Here is a 14805-nt window from a genome sequence, read left to right on the forward strand (position 1 = left end):
TGATAATTCTCAACTTTACATTAGACTATTATCGTCTGACATTTGCAATAACTTACAAATTTTAGACTGTGGTCTAATGTTTACGCATAAGTCTTTTAGTCTATTTAAAAGAGATTTTTAGAACTTGTTATATTTGATTCGTAAATACTAGTTCAGAAAAATTTACAAGTTTCTCCATAGCGGAAGCGGATCTGCAGCGACTACCAATCGTCAGAAATCTTCACAAAGCGGATATTTGAACTCCCTTCAACCTAAATATCCTTTAGTGATGCAAAACATTTCATTAACACTATCCATCATCTAAAGAGGAAAAAATCTCCTTTTTTTTCTACACCAATAATGGTGTATTTATACACTAAGATTAGAGTTAAGAAGGGACAAACTAATGAGCTAATTTACTAATTAATACCCCTTATGAGTGAACCCGACCCAATAGATATTTTCAACCGACCGTAATCTAAGAAATTCACAAGTTGCAAGTAAAATTATAAAAGTATCATTTACTAATCAGCTGTCCCAAAGAGAACCACAAGTGAAAATTTCACCACATGTGGGATACAAGAACACACTTACATGATATTTTAAACTCATAAACAACAAACAAACAACAAGAAACTAAAGTACAAAGTAGTAATCCTTCCACTTCTTCTAGAATGTGGGGAATCGAAACCACACCAGTAAGGTGACAACTGAGCGATTAAAATTTCCCGAGAGTACTAGTCATCCTTCAATTTCTTCTAGAAATTAAATATAGTTTTGCATAACAATTGAGGCAAATGGATTAGTTTTACTGTACCCTCCATCAATCACCAAATTAACACCACTCACATACTTAGATTCATCACTTCCCAAATAAACAGCAGCCTCAGCAATATCCTCTGGTTCCAAAATCCCCCCTTTAAGATTAGCAGTTTCCATAATAATTTCCTCTGCTTTTTCCTTATCCATTTTCCCCAAAATTTCCCTAACAAGTGGTGTAGCAACTGTATATGGAGAAATACAATTTACTCTTATTCCATATTTTCCCAATTCAACAGCCAAATGATTTGTTAGTCCAACTACAGCATGTTTTGATGAAGCATAAGTTATCGGTGAACCAATTCCACCAATTACAGAAGCAACACTAGATGTGAACAAAATGCTACCTTTTTTAGTTGGTATCATAGCTTTGGCTGCAATTTTAGCTCCTAAAAATGCCCCGTAAACATTCACATCGAACACATTCTTGAAGTTGTTGTAATCCGTGGCTAAAATACTGGGATCCTTCATGTTTCCTGTAATACCTGCATTGCTGAACATGATATCTAGCTTTCCATACCTCGAAACTGCTCTGTCTATCGCGTTTTCCATGTCGTTTTCGTTAGTGACATCGCAATGTGTGAAGGAGATGGTGTCGTTTGAGCCTAGTTCTTTGCACAGGGCTTGACCTGTTTGATCAGACATAATATAATTACGTAATTAATATGTAATAAGTTCACTAATTAGAAATGCTTTTTTAGTGACGACAGATAAAACTTTTAGATGAAATGATTGTTGGGTTATGAAGGTGAATTGAGAATCATGCGGAAGCTTATAATTGCAAATAATATGATTGATAAATTAGATGACAAATACTTATACTAAAAACTAATATTATATATTATATGAAAACTAATATAAAGAAAAAATATTAAAACTGTTGATCATAAATAAAAGTTTCTAAATGACTACATTGTGGATTCAGAAAAAGTTTAAGCTTTTATGATAATACTTTGACTTTTCTTTAAGGAAAAAAATAAACTTCAAATAAGTTTGAAAGAAAATGAGGACAAAACTCTAACAATGATCACACGAACCTAAGTCATCTTGAATATCGGCTACCACAACCTTCGCGCCATGTTTTGTGAAAAGCCGAGTTGCAGCCTCTCCAATTCCACTAGCTCCGCCTGTGATCACTGCTACTTTACCTTCTAACCTGCAAATTTTAAATTTTCTTTACTTAATTGCTATGACCCTACTATTCTTACACAAAAAAAAATTAAAAAATCTCGAGCGATCACTCAACTAATAGTTATCTCAAAAAAACCAACAACTCGATCTATAGTTGTTATCTCAGAAAGTTATATTTTCTCTTCATTTCAATTTTCTTTTACTGAAATAATAACTATGAATTGAATGATCTGATAAATCAACTCTTCTATGAGTTGAGTGATCTCTTCTATGAATCAAGTGATCATCTGAGAAATCAACTCTTCTATGAATCGAGTGATCATCTGATAAATCAACTCTTCTATGAGTCGGGTAATCATCTGAGAAATCAACTCTTCTGTTCAACGAATTGAAGATAGGACTAATTTGAGTTGTTGATAGTCACTCACCTTTTGAAAATTGGAGTTACAGATGAAGGAATTCCCATTTCTTTGGCTAAGGAAATAGTCTCAAGAACTATTTGCTAAGTGCTTTGTTTCTGTATATATATCTGATTTTGTGTCTGCAGATTTATAGTGGAAAATAATCATAGCAATACTAAAATAAAATATATAACAGAATATGGCGGCTATATATGAATTCTCCCATTGACCTTCTGAAATTATATTTTAGTGCTCCCTCCCTTTTCTTTTTAAGTTTGTTACAAAATTGTGTAACTTTTTAATTTCAACATTTTATGTCACTCGTTTAATATTATAAATTTAAAAGATATTTTGCTCTTGTTGTCCAAATTCATAGTTATTTTAGGTCAAAAATATCATATCAAAATGTCACAATTAGTCATGTTTAAATTAATTTTATTAAGACTAATTAATTAGTTGTTTTGATATTTAGTGATGTTTATCCTAATATAATTTATCTCAAGGATCAATAACCCAAAAAAATAAATTACACAATCAAATTCTTATCTTAAAACTATTTATATTAAACGTAATTGGTACATGTCATGTCAGCAAAGCAAGAATAAGCTGTTAAAAAAATGAAAATCATAATGCAATTATTTTATTTTGCGTAGTATATTGACTTTGACTATCTAGATAGTCTAGAAGATTGTACAAAGTTGACAACCGAATTTACCTATGCTAATGGTTGAAATAAAATAGCAACATAATATATAAACGTATTATTTTAACTTAACTTTCGACTGATATTTATACACTTTTAACTTTACTTGTATTGAGAATTGTGTATAAATAAATACTTAAATTTATAAAAAATTGAACAAATAGACACGTTCGTCCTACATGACATTCTATATGACAATTTTGTGTCGTAGTATTGTCTACATATATGATGTCACGTAGGATACATGTTCAATTTTATACAAGTTAAGTGTCTACTTGTGCACATTCAAAATTGAAGGGTGGAGATGACAACTAAAATCAAGTTAAAGAGCATATTTATGTATTATGTCAATTTTAAAAGTTATTGTTATACGTGTATTATGCCACATAAAGTATTTACTAGTTCAATATTTATACAAATCTAAATGTTTTACTTGTGCACATTCAAAATGCAACACATAAATACAAGTTAAAGTCAAATTTAAAATACTAAATAATAATTTAAAGTATAGTATATATGTTTATTAATTTGATATAAACATAGTATGTTAGTTAGTGGAAGTGTTAAGCTTTAATATATAGTAAAACCTTTCTAAATTAATACTCAATAAATTAATAAACTCTCTAAAATAATATTTTTCTCTGGTCCTGAATTGGGTTAGTGGAAAAAAATTCACATATTTCGATAAAATAATAAAATAATATATTTCCATAAGACCCCTATACAACTATATGGTCTCATTAATATTATAAATTAATAATCCGTTAAAATTACAAAATATTTAAGACAATTAGTGAACTACGATTCTAGTGTTTTTTGTCTTTTGTAAAAAATTAAATCTATTTAAAATTCATCTCTAACTTTTCTTATTACATCCAAAAATTCTAGTATGTGAAGCATGAAGAGTTCTAGACGCACTAAGTATTTCCTTACGTGTAATTGACTACAAATGTATTGTATTGTTTTCAACTTTATCATTAACATTGCTTTGAACCTCTAAACATATATCATTTTCAGTTGAATAACCAAAAAAGCTATTGACATCCACTTTGTTGTAGTACTCGAGATCATTAAACATGACCTTGAGTTCATGAATATTGTTCGTTTTTTACAAGTTTATTTTAATTCCTTGAGACTTTTCCAAATGAGAATACATACCTTTACAAAAGAAAAATTCATGATTCCGACAATATTAATTTAGAGAGGTTTTACTTATAACTATAGTTATGTTTTGTTTGAGAATTTGTTTCCCCCTTTTAAAATTAAACATCAAACAGAATCGGGCCGGGTTTGCAGAATATGTCGGCGTCGGATTCAGCTTTGCCGGAGGAGCTATGGAGGCAAATCCTTGAAATCGGAATTGAATCCTCCAACTTCAACTACAAAGATCTTTGCTGTCTCTCCATAACTTGCACCCTCCTCAATCGACTCTCCTCCGATGATTCTCTCTGGTCCTCTTTGTTCTCCGCCGATTTTCCCCAATATCAACCTCCTTCATCTTCATGTTCTGTTTCCAGCAAATGGCTCTACAAAATTAGGTATATATGCACACACTCATGTACTCAGAATTTCTTTTTTTGTATATGTCTATGTTGTTTTAGTGTATTTGCATCATGTAAAATCTTAGGTTTACAGTTAGCTGATGAAGAAGACACAATCTAATTAGTCTAGTTGCCTGCAAGCTGGGCCCGGAAACCACAGTTACAAAAAAATAAAAATTAGTATCAAGGATATTGTATCTTCTGCAGAAGGCATAATATATAAATGTCGTCATTCAACTTTGGGCATGCACAAATCGACACTTAAACTATCCAGAAGTTGAATAAGTAAACACATGCATCATGTGTGGTGTCTTTACGTTGCAATTTGCGTATTACATGACATCCTACATGTATTATGTATTATGGTTCATAGGACGTGTGTTTCTACTTATTCAACTTTATACAAGTTTTAACTATTTAGTTGTATATATCCAAAGTTGGAGGTCATAGATTCTAGCGGAAACCAAGTTAAATGACACATTTATATATTATGCCTTAGCGGAAAGTAGTCTACTTAGTCTCTAGCAGTTCAAATGATAGTCTAATATTTTGTTGCTTTGGGGACCTTTTAATTAGTGAAGGCTAGAAATTTTGTCAATTCTGCCAAGGTGGATACAACATGAAACAAAGCACTCAGCTTTTGCGAAGATGTTTGAAAACATCCAAATAATTGATCTAAACTTAAAACAATACTGTATTTTGTTGAAGTTGAAAAAACGAGTACTTGTTCATTAGTGTTTAGAATGAATTTCACTTGTAAAAAACTTGAAGTTTTGTGAGTGTGCAAGCCATTAAATTTCATTGAAATATTTGTCAAACCAGTTTGTAGCTTCAAATTCTCTATTTCGAGTTGAAATTGAAATAGAAAAAATTGAGAAAACAAACATTGATTTGCAAATGCTATCTCATTATTTGCAAATAATATTTGTGTGATATTTCGGAAACAATCTCTCTACCTCCACAAGGCAGGGGGAAGGGTGCGTACACACTGCCCTACCCTGACCTCACTTGTGGGATTACATGGGTGTGTTGTTGTTGGGTATGTGTTTTATTCTAAGATACTGATGGTCAGAAGATATGACTCTTGTATTTATGTCTTTTGTTCTTAAATTTTCGTGGCATTTTAGCTTTAGCCATATCATCTTGCCTTCTTTTTAATATTATCTTCTCTGGTAAATCTTATGGGAGAACTGATTGGTTGCTAATATCAACTAGATACGAAAAAGTTCGAGAACAGAAGCTTTTGGCCCATAGAAGGGCTGTTTTAAGAATTCAGAGTGAAATTAATGAGCATTCTAGGAGGATTGGAGAGATGGAACTTCGATCTAAAGAGGAGAAAGGGAAAATGAAGAACACTGTTGCTGAGTTGTTAAATTTGCGTAAGATCAGGTAGTGACGGACAGAAGTCTACTCTTATAATGTTATCTATTGTTTTTGTTTATTCACTTTTAGCTACAATATGGGGGTTGGGGTCTGGCTTTCACAAACAACAGGTTGCTTGCTTTTGAAAATTTTATAAGCAAAAATACAATAAGGAGATTATATAAGACATATGTTTGGTATTCGAGTTGGTGTAGAATATAATGTTTTATACCAGAGCATCACAATCTTGTTTGCTTGGTTGTATAAGTTGCTACGTTATTCTTTGTTAGTCAAAGATAATGTAAAATGATGCGGCTGATGTTTGACTTTGCAATTGATTTGCTATCAGGCAAGCCAAAGTTGCACTAAATGTTTGGCAGCCAGAGATTGTCCGGGGTAAGCAGAAGCAGATGGTTGAGCAGTGCAATGTACCTATTGATAATCGTATCCATGCCATTGAGATGGAGCTCAAGCTATGCAAACAACAAATTCAAGGGTTAGAGAAGGCCCTTGTAAGTTTACATTTGTTTTGTGGAGAATAATGTGGCATTCATCTAGTTTATGAACTGCATTATGATCTTTTCCTTTATATTATTGCAGAGTGTTGAAAAAAAGAGAATGCAGACAGCAAAGGAGAAACTGGCTTCAGTAGAATATCACCCCTTGCGGGAATTTAACTCAAGAGTCAGCCCAATTGATGAACATGACATGAGAAGGAAAAGATTTAAGAACTTCATCAAGTGTAAAGTTCTAAGCCTTTCTACTCTTTCTATGCAATTTGAATTTGTTATTTTTCAGGAAAAGCAAATGCCTGTTTACCTGAGTTGGGATGGAAAGAATGCAACATAATGTCATAGGAGTGGCTTTTCCAGATTATCAACTTTGTTTTTCAATGATACATAATCTAAGTGGATGTCAAGTACACCTCCGTTCCAAATTTGTTTGACACTATTTCCCTAATAGTATGTTCCAAAAAGAACGACACATTCTATAGTTGAAAATTATTGACTTCATTTTTTTTTTTTGTAACTATCCACATTTTATTACCAAGTGTTTCTGTACAGCTCAAAGGAAAAAAAAAAAAAACTCGCTCCTCAACTGGACATGTTTAAGATCACGTGTTTTGAAAGTATTCATTTCTTTTTTAAACTTCGTGTTGGGTCAAACTATGTTTGGAATAAATGGAGCAATTGTAATGGAATAATGTTTTCCCCATAAAAAACCCCCCCCCCCCCCCCGTTTTTTCCCCTTTTTAGTTGTTGGTGTTGGCGGCTATCAATTTGATAGCCCATTAGTTCTGGTTGCTAGATCATTTTTAGTGCTTTGACTATATTTATCATCTCATTTGCAAAAATGTGACTCCTCAACTTTGCTAAATTTCTCAGAAGGAAACTAGGAGTTGATGCACAACTGAATCGATGATTTACTCATGGTCAAGGAATCTTCACATTGGTTCGTCTGGCAATTGGATGACACAGATATTCAGCCTATTTGCATCTCTGTCCAAGCTCTATGCTAGGAACCGATATTGCAGTTGCTGAGTTCCTGTTGATTATTGAAAATATAGCAGATTTGGTTTACCTCGAGTGCACTTAGAAACAGATAATAAGTGATATAGGGGACGGCCGAAGGCAAGTAAAAGTCTGGACAATGTTGTTATTGTCTTTATGCTTGACTATGGGGAAAGAATGTTGTGCAATAGGAAGGGGGACTCTGGGCTACTTTGGAATGTCCAGTTGATGCAGAGCGAGAAAAATTACTTTTGTGCCTCACACAACTGACACAAGTTATGTGTGTTTGTCTGCGTTATGACAAATCGAGTTTGCGGGAATCAAAATGCCTCACACAACTTACACTTGCGTAAGGTTGCCTATGAAAAGTGGAATATGTGGGTTCACAAATTCTTGTCAAACACAGGCAACCCATTTGGGTCCCCGCAATTTTCATTTGTCACACATCGGGAAACCACTATACAACTTGTGTCAATTGCTGCAGCGTAACATAAAAATCTCATGTTAATTTGGTGTTTTTCATTTTTATGATAAACTTTATTTGCATGTCGATAAAAATGCTAGACTATGAGGTCTAACTATGTGTAAACTGAATTATGATGTATGTGATGTTGAATTGTGCGAGGCTGCTTAGTTCCTCTTATCATAGTACTATGGTTTGAGAGAAAGTAATAGTATCTACTTGGACACTATAGTGAAAGTGTGTTGAATCTAGAACAGACAGTTAACTCCTTTATAATAGACGTTTTATTCTGTTTCCACTTATGAAAGGTCAAGCCAACACAATAGGCGTTGTAATGCCAAGAGCTTTACTTGGATAAATAGAGAGGAACATGTATCTGGAATGTTTACATATTTGCTTTGTTTAGTTTAGTTTTCGTTTATCATAGGAATTGTTATTATTAATATTAAAGTGTGGATAAATTTCACATAATACTTATAAGTTGCATATCATAGAAAAAAGGTTGAAGATGAAAACTTTCCCTTATCTAAATGTAGTTGCTAATCTAGTCTCGACATGAATCCGTGAAAGTTTTGAAGTTCAATTCTTTCCTCTTAGCTGGAGAAATTCTCAGCTTCATTACATTGAGTTACACATATATAAGTTCTTTATTTGTCTAAGTTCATATATATACACAAGGAATACGTAAGCATTTGTGTACACTATGAAATGAAATAAGAACTAGTAGAAAGATAATTGCATTCTATATTAAGCGTCATCAATTCAGTTTTATAGAAAAGAAGATTTTTTTAATCATGGTTTACTAGAAATAGAAAATTTGTACAAGTTCTCATCCAAAGAAGGGTCAACACAGAAAGAGAAGGAAAAATTGAAAGCACTTATGTATTAAATCTATCTCTTGGATTTAGCCATGTTCCAAGCATCAAGAGTCTCAATTTTGATCGTCTCAGTGCCATTATTGAAAGCAAACAAATGTGTCTCACCATAGATGGCTAATGCTGGATAGACCCTTGATGTAATGCATGTCTTTCCACCATCACCAAAACTTTCACCACGGAATGGTCAATCTGAAAAAAAAAGTCAACTAATTGTCAATACGACACAAAAGAAAAATGAGTTGAAATATGAATTTTGAGTGCATTTGATATGAAAAAAAGTATCAAAGAAAGCTTACCAAACTCCGTAGTGATAATCTTTTGTCGGTTAGATTTGTTTCAACATATCCAGCAAAAGATGGTTTATACAGTTTTTTATGATTTCTAATGCTTGACCTATCAAATTAAAATAAAATAAAATGGCAACGTTATCCAATTGCAAAAGCATAAAAATAACAACACTTTTATGTTTTTAATTATTTGATGCGCGGAATCGAAAAAAAAGACTATCTTTCTTTCGGTCTGATCTTATCTGCGCTATTGTCCGATCATAGCCTGCCCAGTAGCGCTGGAAACCGCTTTCATAAAATTCCCACAAATGGAATGAAAAGTGGGTCTGACCCAACTAACTTAAATCTGCATCACATAAGATTCGTTAAACAGACAGAGCATTCTCTATGAGAACTTTTTCATTTCCAAAGTTTAGATCTGAGATCTCTCTAGTTTAAGAGGAGGGATCTCACCACAATACTTGATGATAAAAGAAAAGTGATTAAAAGACAAACCTTGAGGCATCAGAACACATGAGAACCTTGTATTTATCTTGGGTCTTAAACACTCTGAAGAATACAGGTGTATACTCTTCCAAGTTTTCAGAAGACAATGTTAGGAGTCCAAAAGGACCAAGTCCACCTTGAACTGTTGAACCCCTAATGGCACATACATCTTGGGCCTAAAGATCAGCCCAACTAGAATCAAATTCTTCTGCATTTTCCAAGCTTGAAAAGGAAAATGTAACTTCAACATCAACCTGTCATCATATTAACACTCACATATTAGCTCTACATTTGTCTAGTCATAATAATTTAACACAAAAAACCACTTCAGATCATAAAACATCTTACATTATTGTAAATCCAGGAAAATGATATTGTAGGATGTTATAACATAAATTTTAGGGGTTGTTTTCATGATTCAAACATGTAACTTATTATAGGTCATAATAATTCATACAAAATGATATTTATTCTTGTAAACCAAAAAAAAAAAAAAAACTGTGCAGGTGTAATTCCTTGAACTTCCACATTTTCTCCCTTGTTTAATTCATAATTTCTTAGCTCAACCTTTTTCTTTCTTAACATTTCTAATTCTTCAATAGGCCACTGAACCAAATGTTTGCCACTAGGATCAATCCGTAATTTACGAGGAAATTATCAAATTAATATAAATAAATTGAGATTTTAGATAAAATTTAGTGAAAGCTTTGAAATATAGATCTCGATCTTACCAGTGGGATCCAATGTTGTTGTTCAAACCATCTAGCCAAGACCACCCCATAGCATGGAATTAAATTTAAAATGATTAGTAAAGGCATTTCCATGCAATTGAAAAAAGTTCTAATACAAGAAAAGAAATAGAATATTACATAAGGACACAAAATAAATATATTAAAAAGAAAATTCAGACCAAATCTCTAACCAATCACAAAGAATACTAAGTTGCACATACATTATGTTCATAATTATTTAAGAGAAGATAAAAACTTATTTGCATCAGTTATATCAAATTATACTATTTTTATCACAATTAAGTGATAAATTAAGATGAATATTATTTAACTCTATTTTTGTGATACCCATGTTTAGGGTGTTCACGATTTGGATAAAAACTGATCCAAACCGAAAAATTGAACCAAACCGATAAAATAAAATCGATTTTATTTGGGTTTGGTTTGGTTTGGTTTAGATTTTTGAAAACTGATAGTATTTGGTTTGGTAACGGTTTTATTCAAAAAAATCGAAGAAATAACCGAACCGATGAATTATATACATATATTTTATTAATATACATACTTAATATATTGTTTTTTATAATCAATTTTTAAAGATCTTATATATATTTTCATTAAAATTTCTTTATAATTTTAGTTATTGAAAGCAAAAATGCCCAAGATGAAACATTTATCTTATTGATTTCATGTATATAAGTGTCTAGTTCAATTCTTTGTGGGACTGAAAATGTTATTGTCTCTTCCTTCTAGGTCAATATAGTGAAGTTTAAAGCTTTATTGATAGTAAATTTAGTGATCGAAAGTTCAGTAATCTAAGTCATACTAACAATTTTTCATTTTGAATGGATTATTGTCATTTTTTTCACATTTTGAATGAATTGTTTCTTTTATTTTTGTGTATGGTTAATAACCGAATAACCGCACCAAACCAAACCGAAACCGATAACCACCAAACCGACAAATGTATATTATGTTTGGTTTGATTTGGTTTTGATAATTTTAAAACAGATTAAGTCGGTTTGATTTTGGTTTTGACCAACAACCGATCCAAACCAAACCGTGAACACCCCTACGGCCATGTTTGTTAGGGCATATGTCATCATCTATTTATTGGCGTAACATGAATAAGGATCATATACAAATATTAAAAGCATATATATATATATATATATATATATATATCTTATTATGTGAAAAGAACTAACATGAAATAAATAAATAAATAATAAAAATATGATTAAATCACCAACATGATTGTGGTAGAGTGACAAGTACTTTTTTTCAATATGAATTCGTATGTAATCGGAATCCAATGTAGATGCTAGGTGGATATGAATATAGACAATTATCCAAACATAAAATAATACAAAACAAATATCAATTTGAGACACAAACTAAAATATATAAAATCATTGGCTTGTCCTGCAAGATCTTTTTTTGTTTGTCCTCGAAAACAAACAAGAGAGACAATTAGAGAGCAAAACATACCATTAATCAGTGTTTAGGAGGCTGAAAGTGATATCCCGTTCTAAATAAGTTTTTAACTAATTTAGAACTAGAGGATTGTAACCTCTTAAATTCTTCATGTGAAGAATTAGCTTCATTACTGTAGAAAAATACCATAAATAAAATAGCGCAAAGACAATTCTTTCTTAAGAATTCCATTTTGACAGAAAAAAGATCTTCTTTTTTACTCTAACTTTGATTGAGAAAAAATTAATGAAGAGGTTAAAAAGATATGAAAAATATTTATAGAGAAAAAAATAGAGATAGAATCAACCAACAGAATACCAAAAAATAAGTATGAGATTATTGTCAACCAAAGGAATAGTAAAAATAAAGCTGATATTGTTATATAAAATTTAGGAACTAAAAGTTAATCGTAATTATTTAGCTAATTTTTCTCATATAATTTTGACTAACAATGTATTTTAGCTCTAAAATTTAGGAATGATATAGTCAATCAAAAAATAAGGTTAAGATTGTTGTTATAAATTTTAGGAACCAATCCAAAATAATAATAAATGTTAATTGAACAATGTGTTTTTTCTCCTACAATTGTGATTGACAATGTATGTTTTTCATTTATTTTTTAAATCGGATTTACATGAGAGATGTGATCACACATGGTTAAAAAGTTGAATGAAATATTTGAAAGATCAAATAACACAAATTCAAAGTATTTTCTCTAACCATTTAAATTTGAAGATGAAATCACATCAAGAATGACTCATTAAAATTAGTAGCGTAATACTAACTTCTAATAAAAGACTTCAATATTTTAATAGAATTATGCAAATAATTAGTCACTTTTTTTAATTCAAACTTATTGTGTGTTATGAAGTAGTTTTACGAGTGTTGACACCCAATTTTGACCCTCCCCGATAATAATTAGTTTCTGAGTCTCTTAATTTCCAAACGATTTAGAATAATTGGCTTTTAAAAAAAAAATTCGAATAGTTTCAAGGTTATTTTAAGTGTTTTCAATCAGTTTTAATAGTGTTTCGAATAATAAATATATTTCATATAATTATATACGTAAGTAGTATATTTTATAAGTGTTGGAAAATCATATCAAAAGATTTTTTTTTACTCGGTTTAAATAAATATTTTAGTTATTTAATTCTAGTTGGAATTATGGTTTCAATTTTGAATTAATGAGTTTATAGGCAAATCGATTAGTTTATGGTTAAGTTAATTATTTTATTCCGTTAAGATCAAAGAGCTCATAAATTAATTATGTTAATTTGTCTTATTTAAATTGCTAGCCGAATTTATTCAAACTAATCCAATTTGGCTACATCTTTAATTTTCGATTGGCTATAATTTAAATCATATGGCCAAAGCTTAATTTAATTCTCACCAAATTAATTTATTTTCACCCTTGACCCATCTTAAGGGACCAAATTTGGGCCTTTCCAGCAGCCCATCCTTTCAACTCCTTTGACCCAACTCCCATTTATTTTCCAACAGCCCAATTCCCAGCCCCATCTCCCTTAATTAACAGCCCAAACCAATTATTCCCAGCACAGCGACCCGGCCCAATTCCTCCCATCAGTAAAGAGACCCATATGCTCAATGTTAACATCAACTCCTAAAAACATCAGCAGCAACAACAGTCCAAACACGACAATGGCAAAGAATACACGGCGATTCACGGAAGCTACACGGCATCCAATTTCGTCGTTTCTCTTTTGCCGCCAGTAGGTCGTACAGCACCTGCCAGCACGCGTTTTCTTCCCTTTCCTCTTCCGGAAAGGGTTGAAACTTCAGGGGAAAGGTGTTTCATCGAAAAGGTGAAAGTTTTTTTTGAGTTTGAAATTTCAAATTGGCCCTTTGAATCCGAATTTTCATCCCTTTCCCCCCAAAATGCGAACCCGAATTCTCCACTATAAATACCCTATTCTTCTACTGATGGAGGGGGATTTTTTTTTTTTTTGAGTGGAGGATTTTGGTTGGAAATTTTAGGATAAGAAAGAGGGGCGTTGGTTTTGGACATCTGATAAACTAGCAAATAGAGAGAATAGTTGAACAGAAGCATTTCGAAATAACTTCGAAAAGATCTAAGTCGTCTATTAGTTCGGTTCCTCTTTCTCGTGTTGTCGGAGTCTGCCGAAGTGTTCGGAATCCCTTTCAGTGGTGAAAACTTGTTCTTGCTGTCTCCCTTCTCAATATTGTCCCGGTTCAGCTGCCCGCAACAAGGTAATCAACTCGTAATCCCTTGGTTGTCTTAAGTTCACTGTGTCGGTTTAGTGTATTATTCCTTGGGGATTTTGAGATGAGCTTATATGGTATGTTCAGTTTGATATTATTCTCTTCATCTTATTGTTGCTGAAATGGGGTAACGCGCGTTCATTTTCAAGATGGATTAACGCTCGTTTGGGCTTATATCTCTGTATGCGCTCTTCTTGAATTTATGACCGTGATGCTCACCTTAAATCTGTCTCGTCCATTTGCTAACCTATGAGATGCTGTCCTGTTCCTTTCTTACAGTGATTTTCATATCTTGTTACATGTCTTGAAAGTGTCAAAGGATTTGTTTCACTATTCTTGAGTTTATTTTCGAGTTTAGATCGCTAGTGTTGCCTAAATCAGTCAAGTTTAATTTTATTGTAGTTGTCTTGTGACTTAATGTGATCCTTCCATTTCTTTTTATTTTATTTTTTATTATTACTTTATTTGGCTTTGTCTACTGTTATTAAATGCTATCCCCATCTAGTTCAAGTGTATAATTTTTAGAAAATGTGTGCACAGCTCCATTTGCTTGGAGTAAAAATATGAGTAGTCCTTTGCATTCAAATGAGTTCTTTTTTTTTATATAGAGCGATGCTGCTTGATGTCTATATTTCTTTAATTAAGCCGAAACTTTGGATTTGTTTCCGGCATAAGTTTAAAGTCTAGACTAGGGTCGTTCCTGTTTTAGTGTTAATCTCATAGGAACACATAAGGTGATGTCTTTAATTTTATTTGGATCTATAATGTGGTTTACATATATATATATATATATATA

At 31.9% G+C, this 14805-nt stretch overlaps 2 protein-coding genes and 1 pseudogene across 2 annotated transcripts; 1 reads left to right on the forward strand and 2 right to left on the reverse strand.

Annotated features, from left to right (window-relative positions):
• Window positions 1-10215, reverse strand: part of LOC102590036 (beta-fructofuranosidase, insoluble isoenzyme 2-like) — a 47633-nt pseudogene extending 37418 nt beyond the window's left edge.
• On the reverse strand, window positions 481-2487 carry LOC102590241 (secoisolariciresinol dehydrogenase-like). Its single transcript, XM_006338865.2, has 3 exons — window positions 2358-2487; window positions 1836-1954; window positions 481-1427 (listed from the first exon to the last, which is right to left on the reverse strand). The coding sequence occupies exons 1-3, from the start codon at window positions 2393-2395 to the stop codon at window positions 745-747; spliced, it is 840 nt and encodes a 279-aa protein (XP_006338927.1). The 5' UTR covers window positions 2396-2487; the 3' UTR covers window positions 481-744.
• LOC102589928 (F-box protein SKIP24) lies at window positions 4266-8139 on the forward strand. Its single transcript, XM_006338864.2, has 5 exons — window positions 4266-4571; window positions 5790-5963; window positions 6286-6448; window positions 6537-6678; window positions 7322-8139. Coding segments are annotated over exons 1-5 (720 nt in total). The 5' UTR covers window positions 4266-4332; the 3' UTR covers window positions 7324-8139.
• Window positions 10216-14805: the final 4590 nt, after the last annotated feature.

The sequence above is a fragment of the Solanum tuberosum genome, unplaced genomic scaffold, assembly GCF_000226075.1.
Source record: "Solanum tuberosum cultivar DM 1-3 516 R44 unplaced genomic scaffold, SolTub_3.0 scf00008, whole genome shotgun sequence".
NCBI lineage: Eukaryota > Viridiplantae > Streptophyta > Magnoliopsida > Solanales > Solanaceae > Solanum > Solanum tuberosum.

Excerpts from the sequence above, each read along its gene's own strand:
- LOC102590241 (XM_006338865.2), bottom strand. The coding sequence starts at position 2,395 with ATGGGAATTCCTTCATCTGTAACTCCAATTTTCAAAAG. Across the intron at positions 1,955-2,357 it reads GTAACTCCAATTTTCAAAAG|GTTAGAAGGTAAAGTAGCAG; the intron begins GTGAGTGACTAT and ends TAAAATTTGCAG. Across the intron at positions 1,428-1,835 it reads CGATATTCAAGATGACTTAG|GTCAAGCCCTGTGCAAAGAA; the intron begins GTTCGTGTGATC and ends CTGATCAAACAG.
- LOC102589928 (XM_006338864.2), top strand. The coding sequence starts at position 4,333 with ATGTCGGCGTCGGATTCAGCTTTGCCGGAGGAGCTATGGAGGCAAATC. Across the intron at positions 4,572-5,789 it reads AAATGGCTCTACAAAATTAG|ATACGAAAAAGTTCGAGAAC; the intron begins GTATATATGCAC and ends AATATCAACTAG. Across the intron at positions 6,449-6,536 it reads AAGGGTTAGAGAAGGCCCTT|AGTGTTGAAAAAAAGAGAAT; the intron begins GTAAGTTTACAT and ends ATATTATTGCAG.